This window comes from Oncorhynchus clarkii, chromosome 30 (assembly GCF_045791955.1).
Source record: "Oncorhynchus clarkii lewisi isolate Uvic-CL-2024 chromosome 30, UVic_Ocla_1.0, whole genome shotgun sequence".
NCBI lineage: Eukaryota > Metazoa > Chordata > Actinopteri > Salmoniformes > Salmonidae > Oncorhynchus > Oncorhynchus clarkii.
The window spans coordinates 37614183-37631510 of NC_092176.1; the positions used below are offsets into that span (position 1 = coordinate 37614183).

Here is a 17328-nt window from a genome sequence, read left to right on the forward strand (position 1 = left end):
TAAGAACAAATTATTATTTACAATGACGGCCTACACCGGCCAAACCCAGACGACGCTGGTCCAATTGTGCGCCGCCCTATGGGACTCCCAATCACTGCCAGTTGTGATATAGCCTGGATGACTTGATAGTTGTGACATACAGTAGCTGTGCCAGAATCAGTGTAATCAACTGTTATTATTTGTACATGCATTTAGACCTACTGTATAGTAATAGTATTGTAGTATGCTATGCATTTAGGCCTACTGTATAGTGATAGTAGTATAGTATTGTGGTATGTTATGCATTTAGACCTACTGTATAGTAGTAGTAGTATAGTATTGTGGTATGTTATGCATTTAGGCCTACTGTCTATTAGTAGTATAGTATTGTGGTATGTTATGCATTTAGACCTACTGTATAGTAGTAGTAGAATAGTATTGTGGTATGTTATGCATTTAGACCTACTGTATAGTAGTAGTAGAATAGTATTGTGGTATGTTATGCATTTAGGCCTACTGTGTAGTAGTATAGTATTGTGGTATGTTATGCATTTAGGCCTACTTTATAGTAGTAGTGGTATAGTATTGTGGTATGTTATGCATTTAGGCCTACTGTGTAGTAGTATAGTATTGCTGTATTGTGGTATGCTATGCATTTAGGCCTACTGTGTAGTAGTATAGTATTGTTGCATTGTGGTATGTTATGCATTTAGGCCTACTGTATAGTAATAGTGGTATAGTATTGTGGTATGTTATGCAGTTAGGCCTACTGTATAGTAGTGGTATAGTATTGTGGTATGTTATGCATTTAGGCCTACTGTATAGTAGTGGTATAGTATTTTGGTATGTTATGCATTTAGGCCTACTGTATAGTAATAGTGGTATAGTATTGTGGTATGTTATGCATTTAGGCCTACTGTATAGTAGTAGTATAGTATTGTGGTATGTTATGCATTTAAACCTACTGTATAGTAGTAGTATAGTATTGTGGTATGTTATGCATTTAGACCTACTGTATAGTAAGTAGTAGTAGTATAGTATTGTGGTATGTTATGCATTTAGGCCTACTGTGTAGTAATAGTGGTATAGTATTGTGGTATGTTATGCATTTAGGCCTACTGTATAGTAGTGGTATAGTATTGTGGTATGTTATGCATTTAGGCCTACTGTGTAGTAGTATAGTATTTTGGTATGTTATGCATTTAGGCCTACTGTATAGTAATAGTGGTATAGTATTGTGGTATGTTATGCATTTAGGCCTGCTGTATATAGTAGTATAGTATTGTGGTATGTTATGCATTTAGACCTACTGTATAGTAGTAGTAGTATAGTATTGTGGTATGTTATGCATTTAGGCCTACTGTGTAGTAATAGTGGTATAGTATTGTGGTATGTTATGCATTTAGGCCTACTGTATAGTAGTGGTATAGTATTGTGGTATGTTATGCATTTAGGCCTACTGTGTAGTAGTATAGTATTTTGGTATGTTATGCATTTAGGCCTACTGTATAGTAATAGTGGTATAGTATTGTGGTATGTTATGCATTTAGGCCTGCTGTATATAGTAGTATAGTATTGTGGTATGTTATACATTTAGGCCTACTGTGTAGTAGTATAGTATTGTGGTATGTTATGCATTTAGGCCTGCTGTATATAGTAGTATAGTATTGTGGTATGTTATACATTTATGCCTACTGTATAGTTGTAGTATAGTATTGTGGTATGTTATGCATTTAGGCCTACTGTATAGTAGTGGTATAGTATTGTGGTATGTTATGCATTTAGGCCTACTGTGTAGTAGTATAGTATTTTGGTATGTTATGCATTTAGGCCTACTGTATAGTAATAGTGGTATAGTATTATGGTATGTTATGCATTTAGGCCTACTGTGTAGTAATAGTGGTATAGTATTGTGGTATGTTATGCATTTAGGCCTACTGTATAGTAGTGGTATAGTATTTTGGTATGTTATGCATTTAGGCCTACTGTATAGTAATAGTGGTATAGTATTGTGGTATGTTATGCATTTAGGCCTGCTGTATATAGTAGTATAGTATTGTGGTATGTTATACATTTAGGCCTACTGTGTAGTAGAATAGTATTGTGGTATGTTATGCATTTAGGCCTGCTGTATATAGTAGTATAGTATTGTGGTATGTTATGCATTTAGGCCTACTGTATAGTAGTGGTATAGTATTGTGGTATGTTATGCATTTAGGCCTGCTGTATATAGTAGTATAGTATTGTGGTATGTTATACATTTAGGCCTACACGTTTCTTATGTATAGTTGACCATAATGATTAACAGACAGTGATGCCTAGATTTGCTTTGATTTGCAGACGGTGACGAGCCTGCAGCAACACCACCAACATGTCACCGACATCACAGCCCCATAAATAGCTGCTAGAAACTGAGGGAAGTAAGTTTCCATGGGAACGATGTGGCGCTGGATTGAACACCTTTTGTCTGCAGCATGCCTTTTATGTATCCTCTCTCTCTCTCTCTCCGTCTGAAAGACTCAGATATCAACCCTGCGTCCTCCCTCTATAAAACAGCACACAGAACCGTCCAGACAACCAGGTGGACCTCCGGCGCAGGGGGCATCCGAAATGAGAGTAGGCCTTCGACACAGTGGACCGAGAAGCATTGCTCAACAATTTCGAGCCTGGAATGGATACTTGACTGTAAACAGGAAGGTATGTATCATCGGCCTGTGGTTCAGAATGTCAACACTTTTCTGTTTGGAGAATAGATTTGAAGCATTTTAAAGGTGTTGTTTCGCAATTGGCATTCTAGCAACATAAAGTAGGCCTGCAGTTAACGCAGTTAGAAATACAAGGCGCAAAACATCTACAAACTACTGTAGGTGGGGCGTGTGCTCACCTGTTTGTTGCCAACCCAGACACGCCCATATGTACCTGTTTGACGCCTGCATACCTCGTGTGTACATACAAGACGTCCTGTTTCCTGTTGTTTCGTTTATCAACCCGCTGATATCCTGCTGAGGATATTTGTTACAGAAAAGAGGGGAAACACATCCTACAAGGTAAATAAACTTACCCTTCAGCAATACTTGATATTTGAGTCTAAAAGTACAGTATTGTGCAGCTTTATCTATATCCTTTATGTCATTTTTTATTTAAATCACAAGTAGCAAGTAGACTGGGATCTGTGCAGTGGTTTGTTGTGAGTTTGTGTAGTTGTTACATTATGATATAGGCTTATCTATATAGTTTTGAGTATTTGGTCGAGTATCTTTCCCAAAGGTACATGTTATATAGTTTCACCTTTTATAGTAGCCTACATCTCAACCAGTTGCCCAGTGAGAGTTATACAACGGACTCAGCTGCTCCCACTATAACCCCAGTAGACTGCTGTTCCACTATAACCCCAGTAGACTGCTGCTCCCACTATAACCCAGTAGAATGCTGCTCCCACTATAACCCAGTAGAATGCTGCTCCCACTATAACCCAGTAGACTGTTGCTCCACTATAACCCCAGTAGACTGCTGCTCCCACTATAACCCCAGTAGAATGCTGTTCCACTATAACCCCAGTAGACTGTTGCTCCCACTATAACCCCAGTAGACTGCTGCTCCACTATAACCCCAGTAGACTGCTGCTCCCACTATAACCCCAGTAGAATGCTGTTCCACTATAACCCCAGTAGACTGTTGCTCCACTATAACCCCAGTAGAATGCTGCTCCACTATAACCCAGTAGACTGCTGCTCCACTATAACCCAGTAGACTGTTGTTCCCACTATAACCCCAGTAGAATGCTGTTCCACTATAACCCCAGTAGACTGTTGCTCCACTATAACCCCAGTAGACTGTTGCTCCACTATAACCCCAGTAGACTGCTGCTCCACTATAACCCCAGTAGACTGCTGCTCCACTATAACCCCAGGAGACTGTTGCTCCACTATAACCCCAGTAGACTGCTGCTCCACTATAACCCCAGTAGACTGCTGCTCCACTATAACCCAGTAGACTGCTGCTCCCACTATAACCCAGTAGACTGTTGCTCCACTATAACCCCAGTAGACTGCTGCTCCACTATAACCCAGTAGACTGCTGCTCCCACTATAACCCCAGTAGACTGCTGCTCCCATTATAACCCACTAGACTGCTGCTCCCACTATAACCCCAGTAGACTGCTGCTCCCATTCTAACCCACTAGACTGCTGCTCCCACTATAACCCCAGTAGACTGTTGCTCCACTATAACCCCAGTAGACTGTTGCTCCACTATAACTCCAGGAGACTGTTGCTCCACTATAACCCCAGGAGACTGGTGCTCCCACTATAACCCCAGTAGCCTGCTGCTTCACTATAACCCAGTAGACTGCTGCTCCACTATAACCCAGTAGACTGCTGCTCCACTATAACCCAGTAGAATGCTGCTCCACTATAACCCCAGTAGACTGTTGCTCCACTATAACCCCAGTAGACTGCTGCTCCCATTATAACCCACTAGACTGCTGCTCCCACTATAACCCCAGTAGACTGTTGCTCCACTATACCCCAGTAGAATGCTGCTCCACTATAACCCAGTAGAATGCTGCTCCACTATAACCCAGTAGAATGCTGCTCCACTATAACCCCAGTAGACTGCTGCACTATAACCCAGTAGACTGCTGCTCCACTATAATCCCAGGAGACTGTTGCTCCGCTATAACCCAGTAGAATCCGCACTGCTTCTTGACACACTGCTCGCTTAACCCGGAAGCCAGCCGCACCAATGTTTCGGAGAAAACACTGTCCAACTGACGACCAAAGTCAGCTTGAAGGCGCCCGGCCCGCCACAAGGAGTCACTAGAGCACAATGAGTCAAGGACACAGCCTTGGATCAAACCATTTTTTTTTGTCCCATTTTGTGAATTATTGGTTGGTGAGCGGACCCCAGACCTCACAACCATAAAGGGCAGTGGGTTCTGTAACTGATTCAATGATTTGTTTTGCCAGGTCCTAATTGGGATGTTGAATTTTATGTTCCTTTTGACAGCGTAGAAGGCTCTTCTTGTCTTTTCTCTCAGATCGTTCACAGCTTTGTGGAATTCTCTCTTTCTCTCTATATTTCTCTCTCGCTCTCTCTCTCTCACTCCATCTGCCTCTTTCTCTCTCTTACTCCTCTCTCTCTGTCGCACACACTGCCTCTCTCTCTCAATTCAATTCAAGGGGCTTTATTGGCATGGGAAACATATGTTAACATTGCCTCTTTCTCTCACACTCCTCTCTCTCTCTCTCTCTCTCTCTCTCTCTCTCTCTCTGTCTCTCTCTCTCTGTCTCTCTCTCGCTCTCTCTGTCTCTGTCTCTCTCTCTCTGTCTCTGTCTCTGTCTCTCTCTCTGTCTCTCTCTCTGTCTCTCTCTGTCTCTCTCTGTCTCTGTCTCTCTCTCTGTCTCTCTCTGTCTCTCTCTCTGTCTCTCTCTCTGTCTCTCTCTCTGTCTCTGTCTCTCTCTCTGTCTCTCTCTGTCTCTCTCTCTGTCTCTCTCTCTGTCTCTCTCTCTGTCTCTCTCTCTCTCTCTCTCTCTCTCTCAGATAGAATCTAAAGGGATAAGGAAGAGAGAGAAAATCAACATTTACTCAGCCCTTTGAAGACAAGAATGCATTTGTGTCACTGTCAAAGATGAGAAATTAATCTGTTCAATTCCCGGCGAATGAAGCAATTTGTCTCCATTTTCTCCAGCCCTGTGCCATCGCTAACCCTTCCTGTCATCTCCATAGATTACATTCCTCGGCAGTTGGAGAAGAAAACTTGGCCTTTTTCCTTCTGGAGGAATTGAAGAAACTGAATGTTGTATCAGACTACTGTATCAGGAGACAACTGTATCAGACTACTGTATCAGACCACTGTATCAGACCACTGTATCAGACCACTGTATCAGACTACTGTATCAGACTACTGTATCAGACCACTGTATCAGACCACTGTATCAGACTACTGTCAGACCACTGTATCAGACCACTGAATCAGACTACTGTATCAGGAGACTACTGTATCAGACTACTGTATCAGGAGACAACTGTATCAGGAGACTACTGTATCAGACTACTGTATCAGGAGACAACTGTATCAGGAGACAACTGTATCAGGAGACTACTGTATCAGACTACTGTATCAGACTACTGTATCAGACCACTGTATCAGACTACTGTATCAGGAGACTACTGTATCAGGAGACTACTGTATCAGACCACTGTATCAGACCACTGTATCAGACTACTGTATCAGACGACTGTATCAGACTACTGAATCAGACTACTGTATCAGACTACTGTATCAGACCACTGTATCAGGAGACTACTGTATCAGACTACTGTATCAGACTACTGTATCAGGAGACTACTGTATCAGACTACTGTATCAGGAGACTACTGTATCAGGAGACTACTGTATCAGGAGACTACTGTATCAGACTACTGTATCAGGAGACTACTGTATCAGACCACTGTATCAGGAGACTACTGTATCAGACTACTGTATCAGACCACTGTATCAGACTACTGTATCAGACTACTGTATCAGGAGACTACTGTATCAGACTACTGTATCAGACTACTGTATCAGCATTGAATTCCCACTAACCCTAATCTGATCCAGTTTGTACTCGTTATGCAGATAAGGAACATTCATTAATGTTTTAATCCGCTGAAAATTGCATTCTGTAAATGTGCCTTACACTGGAATATTGTAGCATTGTGATTTTCCCATTTTACCCAATCCAAGGAAAGAAGATCTTATTCAGGAAAATAAGGAATGTTTTAGTTCTAAATAAATCCATATTTTTATTCGGTAAACATTTGATCGTCATGAATGTGGGTGAAAAAGCAGGTGTGATAAGATCTTTGGTGACATGAAAGTCATGTTGGTTTGTTTTTCAAAAATGATTGTGAGGCTAATAGAACACCCAGTATTAACAATAAGCCATCAATCATCGAGATTTTCTACAAACACCTTACACCAGTAAGGAGGAGTACAAGAAAAACACGAAGTGGACAAACATGTAAAACAGGACTGGAACAAACTCATACCCAAGCAAAAACAAACAGGGAACAGAAAGACATGTTAGTGCAAGGTTGGCCTATTAGAGAATGTTACACTACTTGGCTTGGGAATGTCTCTCTGTCTCTCTCAATTCAATTCAAGGGGCTTTATTGGCATGGGAAACATGTGTTAACATTGCCAAAGCAAGTGAGGTAGATAATCTCTCTCTCTATCTCTCTCTCTCTCTCTCTCTCTCTCTATCTCTCTCTCTATCTCTCTCTCTCTATCTCGCTCTCTATCTCTCTATCTCTCTCTCTCTCTGTCGGTCTCTCTCTTTGACTCTTTCTCGGTCCCTCTCTCTCCCTCTCACACTCTTTGTCTCTCCCTCTCTCTCTATATCCCTCTCTCTGTCTCTCTGTCTCTCTCTCCCTCTCACACTCTTCGTCTCTCTCTCTCTATCCCTCTCTCTGTCTCTCTCCCTCCCTCCCCCTCTCTCTCCCTCTCTTACACTCTGGCTCCGTCCTCTCTCTCTGTCACCCTCTCTCACACGCTCTGTCTTTCTCTCTCTGTCTCTCTCTGTCTCTCTCTGTCTCTCTCTGTCTCTGTCTCTTTCTCTGTCTCACTTCAGCCGCTACTTCTGACCGCTGAATCTGAAATCGTTATGATTGATCGTCTGATTTAATATATTGATTGGTTTATGCGGCGACTGAATGAGGATTTATGGATTGAAGCTGGCATGGCCAATACTCCCGTCGGACATGGGATCACAGCGTTTAGATTCTGAGGTTGAGCTCAGAGAGGAGAAAATGATAGCAGCTTTGTGAAAAACACTTCACACACAGTAGCCTACAGATACCGATACTATCTGTATCATTATAGTAGACCTATGCTTGCTAGTAATACTGCGTTATGGAGTACATAGCTTAGTACTAAGAATATGACTAGACTGTAATGTCTGTTCTCACTGCAATTTTTTTTATGTTCATGCCCTGTTGTAAAAGACGAAGCTATGACACTATATAATAATGCACATGATTCCCTGACTCATCAAAACAATCTACGCTGAACAAAAATAGAAATGCAACATGCAATAATTTCTACGATTTGACCGAGTTACAGTTCATATATGGAAATCAGTGAATTTAAATAAATTCACTAAGCCCTAATCTATGGATTTCACAAGACTGGGAATACAGATATGCATCTGTTGGTCACAGACACCTTAAAAAACTGTACGGGCGTGGATCAGAAAACCGGTCAGTATATGGTGTGGCCACTATTTTCCTCATGCAACACACCTTCTTCGCATAGAGTTGATCATCCTGTTGATTGTGACCTGTTGAATGTTGTCCCACTCCTCTTCAATGGCTGGATATTGGCGGGAACTGGAACACGCTGTCGTACACGTCGATCCAGAGCATCCCAAACATCCTCAATGGGTGACATGTCTGGTGAATATGCAGGCCATGGAGGAACTGGGACATTTTCAGCTTCCAGGAATTGTGTACAGATCCTTGTGACATGAGGTTGTGCATTATCTTGTTGAAGCGTGAGATGATGGTGGCGGATGAATGGCATAACAATGGGCCTCAGGATCTCGTCATGATATCTCTGTGCATTAAAAATGCCATCGTTGTCCGTAGTTTATGCCAGCCCATACCATAACCCCACCACCACCATGGGGCACTTTGTTTAGAACGTTGACATCAGCAAACCGCTCGCCCACACGATGCCATACACGTTGTCTGCCATCTGCCATGTACAGTTGAAACCAGAATTTACCTGTGAAGAGCACACTTCTCCAGCGTGCCAGTGGCCATCGAGGGTGAGCATTTGACCACTGAAGTCAGTTACGACGCCAAACTGCAGTCAGGCCAAGACCCTGGTGAGGATGACGAGCATGCAGATTACCTTCCCTGAGACGGTTTATGACAGTGTGTGCGGAAATTCTTCGCTTCTGCAAACCCACACTTTAATCAGCTGTCCGGGTAGCTGGTCTCAGATGATTCCGCAGGTGAAGAAGCTGGATGTGGAGGTCCTGGGCTGGCATGGGTACATGTGGTCTGCAGTTGTGAGGCCGGTTGGACCTACTGCTAAATTCTCTAAAACGACGTTGGAGACGGATTACGGTAGAGAAATTAACATTTAATTCTCTGGCAACAGCTCTGGTGGTAATTCCTGCAGTCAGCATGCCAATTGCACTCTCCCTCAAATCTTGAGACATCTGTAGCATTGTGTTGTGAGACAAAACTGCATATTTTAGTGGCCATTTATTGTCACCAGCACAAGGTGCACCTGTGTAAGGATCAAGAACATTTCTAAGTGACTTTTGAACAATAGTGTATGTGAGAATGCTATTCACTGCCTAGAAGGCCAGCATCCCGGAGTTGCCTCTTCACTGTTGACGTTGAGACTGGTGTTTTGCGGGTAATATTTAATGAAGCTGCCAGTTGAGGACTTGTGAGGTGTCTGTTTCTCAAACTAGACGCTCTAATGTACTTGTCCTCTTGCTCAGTTGTGCACCAGGGACTTCAACTCCTCTTTCTATTCTGGTTAGAGCCAGTTTGCGCTGTTCTGTGAAGGGAGTAGTACACAGCGTTGTAGGTGATCTTCGGTTTCTTGGCAATTTCTCGCATGGAATAGCCTTCATTTCTCAAAACAAGAATCGACTGACGAGTTTCAGAAGAAAGGTCTTTGTTTCTGGCCATTTTGACTGTGACCATTTCCCACATTCTTTGTGTTAGAAATATTGTTTCATTATCCGCTTTTGGATGTTGGCGTTTTGGCGGGAAGAATCTCTTTGTTACAAAATAGTTATTTCACCTCAATACTGCATGGCCAGGGAGATAAAGTTCCTGCAAGGTATTTGCGTTTGTCATAAAACTGGCCAACTCCTCCAGGAGAGGGGGGTCTTGAAACCTTCGGTTAGCCGGCACCTTGCTTCTCCATACAGGAGGGAAAGTCATGACAGGGTTGTTGTGTGTAGATTGATGAGTGGGGGAAAAAACTATTTGATACATTTTAGAGTAAGACTAACGTAACAAAATGTGGACAAAAGTCAACGGGTTGTGAATACTTTCCCAATACGCTGTATGTTTATATAACCATGCCAAGTCATCTGACCTGTATTACTCTCTGTTCTATTCCTATGAGTCGTACTATATGGACAGCATGTCAGTAATCAATTAGTTATTCACTGATTTGGCCGTTTTGGTGTTGTTTGGTCAATGTCCTTCAGAATAATGTGTTGGTTCGGGTCCCCAGGGTTCGGGTCCCCATGGTTAGGTCCCCAGGGTTACGGTCTCCAGGGTTACGATCTCCAGGGTTAGGTCCCCAGGGTTAGGTCCCCATGGTTACTGTTCCCAGGGTTAGGTCCCCGTGGTTCGGGTCCCCATGGTTAGGTCCCCATGGTTACAGTCCCCAGGGTTCGGGTCCCCAGGGTTAGGTCCCCAGGGTTACGGTCCCCAGGGTTATGGTCCCCATGGTTACGGTCCCCATGGTTAGGGTTAGGTCCCCATGGTTAGGGTCCCCATGGTTACTCTTCCCAGGGTTACGGTCCCCATGGTTAGGGTTAGGTCCCCATGGTTACGGTCCCCATGGTTAGGGTCCCCATGGTTACTGTTCCCAGGGTTACGGTCCCCAGGGTTAGGTCCCCAGGGTTAAGTCCCCAGGGTTGCGGTCCCCAGGGTTAGGTCCCCAGGGTTAGGTCCCCAGGGTTAGGGTCCCCAGGGTTAGGGTTCCCAGGGTTGGGGTCCCCAGGGTTAGGTCCCCATGGTTAGGGTCCCCATGGTTACTCTTCCCATGGTTACGGTCCCCATGGTTAGGGTTAGGTCCCCATGGTTAGGGTCCCCATGGTTACTCTCCCCAGGGTTACGGTCTCCATGGTTAGGGTTAGGTCCCCATGGTTAGGGTCCCCATGGTTACTCTTCCCAGGGTTACGGTCCCCAGGGTTAGGTCCCCAATGTTAGGGTTAGGTCCCCATGGTTACTGTTCCCAGGGTTACGGTCCCCAGGGTTAGGTCCCCAGGGTTAAGTCCCCAGGGTTGCGGTCCCCAGGGTTAGGTCCCCAGGGTTAGGTCCCCAGGGTTAGGGTTCCCAGGGTTAGGGTTCCCAGGGTTACTCTTCCCAGGGTTAGGTCCCCAATGTTAGGGTTAGGTCCCCAGGGCTGCGGCCCCCAGGGTTAGGTCTCCCAGGGTTAGGGTTCCCAGGGTTAGGATTCCCAGGGTTACGGTCCCCAGGGTTAGGGTTCCCACGGTTAGGGTTCCCAGGGTTAGGTTCCCAGGGTTAGGGTTCCCAGGGTTAGGTTCCCATGGTAGGGTCCCCATGGTTACTCTTCCCAGGGTTACGGTCCCCATGGTTAGGGTTAGGTCCCCATGGTTAGGGTCCCCATGGTTACTCTTCCCAGGGTTAGGTCCCCAATGTTAGGGTTAGGTCCCCATGGTTACTGTTCCCAGGGTTACGGTCCCCAGGGTTAGGTCCCCAGGGTTAAGTCCCCAGGGTTGCGGTCCCCAGGGTTAGGTTCCCAGGGTTAGGTCCCCAGGGTTAGGGTTCCCAGGGTTAGGGTCCCCAGGGTTAGGGTCCCCAGGGTTAGGTCCCCATGGTTACTGTTCCCAGGGTTGCGGTCCCCAGGGTTAGGTCCCCAGGGTTAGGGTTCTCAGGGTTAGGGTTCCCAGGGTTACTCTTCCCAGGGTTACGGTCCCCATGGTTAGGGTTAGGTCCCCATGGTTACGGTCCCCATGGTTAGGGTCCCCAGGGTTACTCTTCCCAGGGTTAGGTCCCCAATGTTAGGGTTAGGTCCCCATGGTTACTGTTCCCAGGGTTACGGTCCCCAGGGTTAAGTCCCCAGGGCTGCGGTCCCCAGGGTTAGGTCCCCAGGGTTAGGTCCCCAGGGTTAGGGTTCCCAGGGTTAGGGTTCCCAGGGTTACGGCCCCCAGGGTTACGGCCCCCAGGGTTAGGGTTCCCAGGGTTAGGGTTCCCAGGGTTAGGGTTCCCAGGGTTAGGTTCCCATGGTTAGGGTCCCCATGGTTACTCTTCCCAGGGTTACGGTCCCCATGGTTACTCTTCCCAGGGTTACGGTCCCCAGGGTTAGGTCCCCAATGTTAGGGTTAGGTCCCCATGGTTACTGTTCCCAGGGTTACGGTCCCCAGGGTTAGGTCCCCAGGGTTAAGTCCCCAGGGTTGCGGTCCCCAGGGTTAGGTCCCCAGGGTTAGGTCCCCAGGGTTAGGGTTCCCAGGGTTAGGGTCCCCAGGGTTAGGGTCCCCAGGGTTAGGGTTCCCAGGGTTAGGGTTCCCAGGGTTAGGGTTCCCATGGTTAGGTCCCCAGGGTTAGGGTTCCCAGGGTTACGGTCCCCAGGGTTACGGTCCCCAGGGTTACGGTCCCCAGGGTTAGGTCCCCATGGTTAGGGTCCCCATGGTTACTCTTCCCAGGGTTACGGTCCCCATGGTTAGGGTTAGGTCCCCATGGTTAGGGTCCCCATGGTTACTATTCCCAGGGTTACGGTCCCCAGGGTTAGGTCCCCAATGTTAGGGTTAGGTCCCCATGGTTACTGTTCCCAGGGTTACGGTCCCCAGGGTTAGGTCCCCAGGGTTAAGTCCCCAGGGTTGCGGTCCCCAGGGTTAGGTCCCCAGGGTTAGGTCCCCAGGGTTAGGGTTCCCAGGGTTAGGGTTCCCAGGGTTAGGGTTCCCATGGTTAGGTCCCCAGGGTTAGGGTTCCCAGGGTTACGGTCCCCAGGGTTACGGTCCCCAGGGTTACGGTCCCCAGGGTTAGGTCCCCATGGTTAGGGTCCCCATGGTTACTCTTCCCAGGGTTACGGTCCCCATGGTTAGGGTTAGGTCCCCATGGTTAGGGTCCCCATGGTTACTATTCCCAGGGTTACGGTCCCCAGGGTTAGGTCCCCAATGTTAGGGTTAGGTCCCCATGGTTACTGTTCCCAGGGTTACGGTCCCCAGGGTTAGGTCCCCAGGGTTAAGTCCCCAGGGTTGCGGTCCCCAGGGTTAGGTCCCCAGGGTTAGGTCCCCAGGGTTAGGGTTCCCAGGGTTAGGGTTCCCAGGGTTAGGGTTCCCATGGTTAGGTCCCCAGGGTTAGGGTTCCCAGGGTTACGGTCCCCAGGGTTACGGTCCCCAGGGTTAGGTCCCCATGGTTAGGGTCCCCATGGTTACTCTTCCCAGGGTTACGGTCCCCATGGTTAGGGTTAGGTCCCCATGGTTAGGGTCCCCATGGTTACTATTCCCAGGGTTACGGTCCCCAGGGTTAGGTCCCCAATGTTAGGGTTAGGTCCCCATGGTTACTGTTCCCAGGGTTACGGTCCCCAGGGTTAGGTCCCCAGGGTTAAGTCCCCAGGGTTGCGGTCCCCAGGGTTAGGTCCCCAGGGCTAGGTCCCCAGGGTTAGGGTTCCCAGGGTTAGGGTTCCCAGGGTTACTCTTCCCAGGGTTAGGTCCCCAATGTTAGGGTTAGGTCCCCATGGTTACTGTTCCCAGGGTTACGGTCCCCAGGGTTATGGTCCCCAGGGCTGCGGTCCCCAGGGCTGCGGTCCCCAGGGCTGCGGCCCCCAGGGTTAGGTCCCCAGGGTTAGGGTTCCCAGGGTTAGGGTTCCCAGGGTTACGGTCCCCAGGGTTAGGGTTCCCAGGGTTAGGGTTCCCAGGGTTAGGTTCCCAGGGTTAGGGTTCCCAGGGTTAGGTTCCCATGGTAGGGTCCCCATGGTTACTCTTCCCAGGGTTACGGTCCCCATGGTTAGGGTTAGGTCCCCATGGTTACTGTTCCCAGGGTTGCGGTCCCCAGGGTTAGGTCCCCAGGGTTAGGTCCCCAGGGTTAGGGTTCCCAGGGTTAGGGTCCCCAGGGTTAGGGTCCCCAGGGTTAGGTCCCCATGGTTACTGTTTCCAGGGTTAGGGTTCCCAGGGTAACTCTTCCCAGGGTTACGGTCCCCATGGTTAGGGTTAGGTCCCCATGGTTACGGTCCCCATGGTTAGGGTCCCCAGGGTTACTCTTCCCAGGGTTAGGTCCCCAATGTTAGGGTTAGGTCCCCATGGTTACTGTTCCCAGGGTTACAGTCCCCAGGGTTAAGTCCCCAGGGCTGCGGTCCCCAGGGTTAGGTCCCCAGGGTTAGGTCCCCAGGGTTAGGGTTCCCAGGGTTAGGGTTCCCAGGGTTACGGCCCCCAGGGTTACGGCCCCCAGGGTTAGGGTTCCCAGGGTTAGGGTTCCCAGGGTTAGGGTTCCCAGGGTTAGGTTCCCATGGTTAGGGTCCCCATGGTTACTCTTCCCAGGGTTACGGTCCCCATGGTTAGGGTTAGGTCCCCATGGTTAGGGTCCCCATGGTTACTCTTCCCAGGGTTACGGTCCCCAGGGTTAGGTCCCCAATGTTAGGGTTAGGTCCCCATGGTTACTGTTCCCAGGGTTACGGTCCCCAGGGTTAGGTCCCCAGGGTTAAGTCCCCAGGGTTAGGTCCCCAGGGTTAGGTCCCCAGGGTTAGGGTCCCCAGGGTTAGGGTCCCCAGGGTTAGGGTTCCCAGGGTTAGGGTTCCCATGGTTAGGTCCCCAGGGTTAGGGTTCCCAGGGTTACGGTCCCCAGGGTTACGGTCCCCAGGGTTACGGTCCCCAGGGTTAGGGTTCCCAGGGTTACGGTCCCCAGGGTTAGGGTTCCCAGGGTTAGGTTCCCAGGGTTAGGGTTCCCAGGGTTAGGTTCCCAGGGTTAGGGTTCCCAGGGTTAGGTTCCCAGGGTTAGGGTTCCCAGGGTTAGGTTCCCAGGGTTAGGGTTCCCAGGGTACACCATGGTGATTCTCAGGCTGATGGGAGATAATATAGGAAGGGTCAAAAGGATATTTAGTGATTCATTTTCACATCTGTTGTTTGTTGCTCATCAGTCAGCAGCTGGTAGTTGGATCTGAAAGGATAGAATTACATAAAATATTTGTTTTGTGCGCCAATAATGACATCTTTACTGTAAATTTAAATAGCGTTAATTAATTGCCAATTACATGTTTATGAACATTATTGGCTATATCCCACAGAATGTGATGTTATATTGAGATCTCTTTCTGTGCTAGTCCTATCTCTCTAGGCTGCCCGGTAACTGACCTCTGACCTCTCTACACCTACCCAGTAACTGACCTCTGAGTTCTTAATGGGTTCTTCTTATTTTACTGTACACAACCTCAGGGTCAGTGGTGACACTATGGAAGCCTTGGCTTTTCATAGCAGAGTGTGAGAGTGTGAGAGTGTGAGAGTGTGTGTCCCGAGCCATCCTAATGAAAACAGCTGTGCTGTCACAAGGCCAGAGCTGTGTTAGCCCTGGGGAAGCGTTTACACTGGCTCACTGGACACCAGGCATCTGACACATCGTGACACACACACACACACACACACACACACACACACACACACACACACACACACACACACACTGCAGTTTGCAGTGTCAGAGGACAGGCTTACTTATTTATGAGGCTCTGGGACAGAGTGTGTGTGTTGGTGTGTGTGATGTGGTGAGCTTTATCTTCACACACACACACACACACATAAATGTAGTGAACAAATACCCATCTCATGCACACGGCCGACAGAGACCATTTATTCAAAAGTCAGCGTTACTGTGAATATTACCACAGAGAGATGAATGTAGAGTGAAACATCAGATAGAGAGAGAGAGAGAGAGAGAGAGAGAGCGATGGATAGGGGAGAGAGAGCAGATGCAGTGGTAGAAAAATGGAGAGAAAGGGAGATGGAGGGAGAGCTAGAGGGAGGGAGGAAGAGAGGGATTTAGATGAGAGCGAGGGAGAGATACACACGGAGATACAGTGTCTCTTTATCCCACACAGACAGAGACAGCATGTGAATGAGGTATCACCTCTAACTGTGTCAGGGAGCAGGACATTATCTGTGCCAGCCAGACAAGGAGAGGGACAGAGAGAGAGCGATAAGCTCACTCTGAGTGACGTAGACTGAAGTAAGACATGACTTCTCATCTGGAGAGGGAAAGAGAGATAGGAGAGAGGGGGAGAGATAGGAGAGAGGGGGAGAGCAGGAGGGGGGTGGAGTTGGAAAGGAGATGAGAGACAGAAAGAGGAAGTGTGCAGAAGGGAGGAACAGAGAGATGGGGGCAGAGAGAGATGGGGGGAACAGAGAGAGGGGGAGGCAAAGGGAGGGGGGCAGGCTGAGAGAGAGAGAGAGAGAGGTGATCTGTTCTGACGGTGTAGTTAACCCCTCCTCCCTATCCCTCTCTGTATCCTCTCATCCCCTCCTCCGTATCCTCTCCTCCCCTCCTCCCTATCCTCTCCTCCCTATCCCCTCCTGTCTCCCTCTCCTCCCCTCCTCTCTCCCTCTCCTCCCCTCCCCTCCTCCCTATCCTCTCCTCCCCTCCTCCCTATCCCCTCCTCTCTCCTCCCCTCCTCTCTCCTCCCTATCCTATCCTCTCCTCCCCTCCTCTCTCCCTCTCCTCCACTCCTCCCTATCCTCTCCTCCCCTCCTCTCTCCCTCTCCTCCCCTCCTCTCTCCCTCTCCTCCACTCCTCACTATCCTCTCCTCCACTCCTCTCTCCCTCTCCTCCACTCCTCCCTATCCTCTCCTCCACTCCTCTCTCCCTCTCCTCCCCTCTGCCATAGTCAAGACAAGAGGACAGCCAACACAAGACCAGAGTCGGAGCAGGGCATAGCAAGCAGGTGCCTGCCGCAGTACACTGCGTGTTGATGCATTAAGCAGGGGAAGTGGTGTGTGTGTGTGTGTGTGTGTGTGTGTGTGTGTGTGTGTGTGTGTGTGTGTGTGTGTGTGTGTGTGTGTGTGTGTGTGTGTGTGTGTGTGTGTGTGTGTGTGTGTGTGTGTGTGTGTGTGTGTGTGTGTGTGTGTGTGTGTGTGTGTGTGTGAGTGTGTGTGTGTTTTTACTTACTTGGATGCGAGACACACTAGAGGTAAATGATACTGTGTCGGTTGAGTATTGATGGTCCCCGAAGCCCCACAGTAGAACCTCTCTCATTTAGTAATTTAACACGAGAGATGGATATAAACGGATTGATCAAAGGAGAAAATAGGAGAGTCCAGGCTGCAACATGAGCAATTACAAATGCTGATTTAAGGTATGAGCTTAGGGAACTATATTGGCATCGTCAAAATGTATATTATTGACTCATGTAACAAGGAAATGAAAGACACTATAAAATGTAAACCAATTTATCTTTGAAAGCAGTTTTCTAGTTTTCAATCTCAAATCAAAGTGACGTTGTTTCAACATCTTTTGTGATTCAATTTGTTATAAAAAAAATTTGAATAGAATGTTGTTCCGCAATTTATAATGTTTCTTCTGTATACTGTATAGTGTACACGTAAAAAAAAAAAAAAATGAATTTGTCCCCATAGGAGAGACCTTTTTGGTTCCAGG

The 17328-nt window shown here is 47.8% G+C and overlaps 1 protein-coding gene across 4 annotated transcripts in view; it reads left to right on the forward strand.

Annotated features, from left to right (window-relative positions):
- Positions 1 to 2549: 2549 nt before the first annotated feature.
- The window catches only part of LOC139390107 (tight junction protein ZO-2-like), a 179134-nt gene continuing 164355 nt past the window's right edge, over positions 2550 to 17328 (forward strand). The window contains exon 1 of one of the 4 annotated variants that reach the window (XM_071137259.1): positions 2550 to 2676. In XM_071137259.1, the coding sequence (XP_070993360.1) occupies positions 2590 to 2676 (87 nt within the window). In that variant the 5' untranslated portion in view covers positions 2550 to 2589. Of the gene's footprint in view, positions 2677 to 2958; positions 3027 to 17328 lie in introns of those variants that run through there. The other 3 variants (XR_011629466.1, XM_071137263.1, XM_071137262.1) reach the window with 3 other exon arrangements.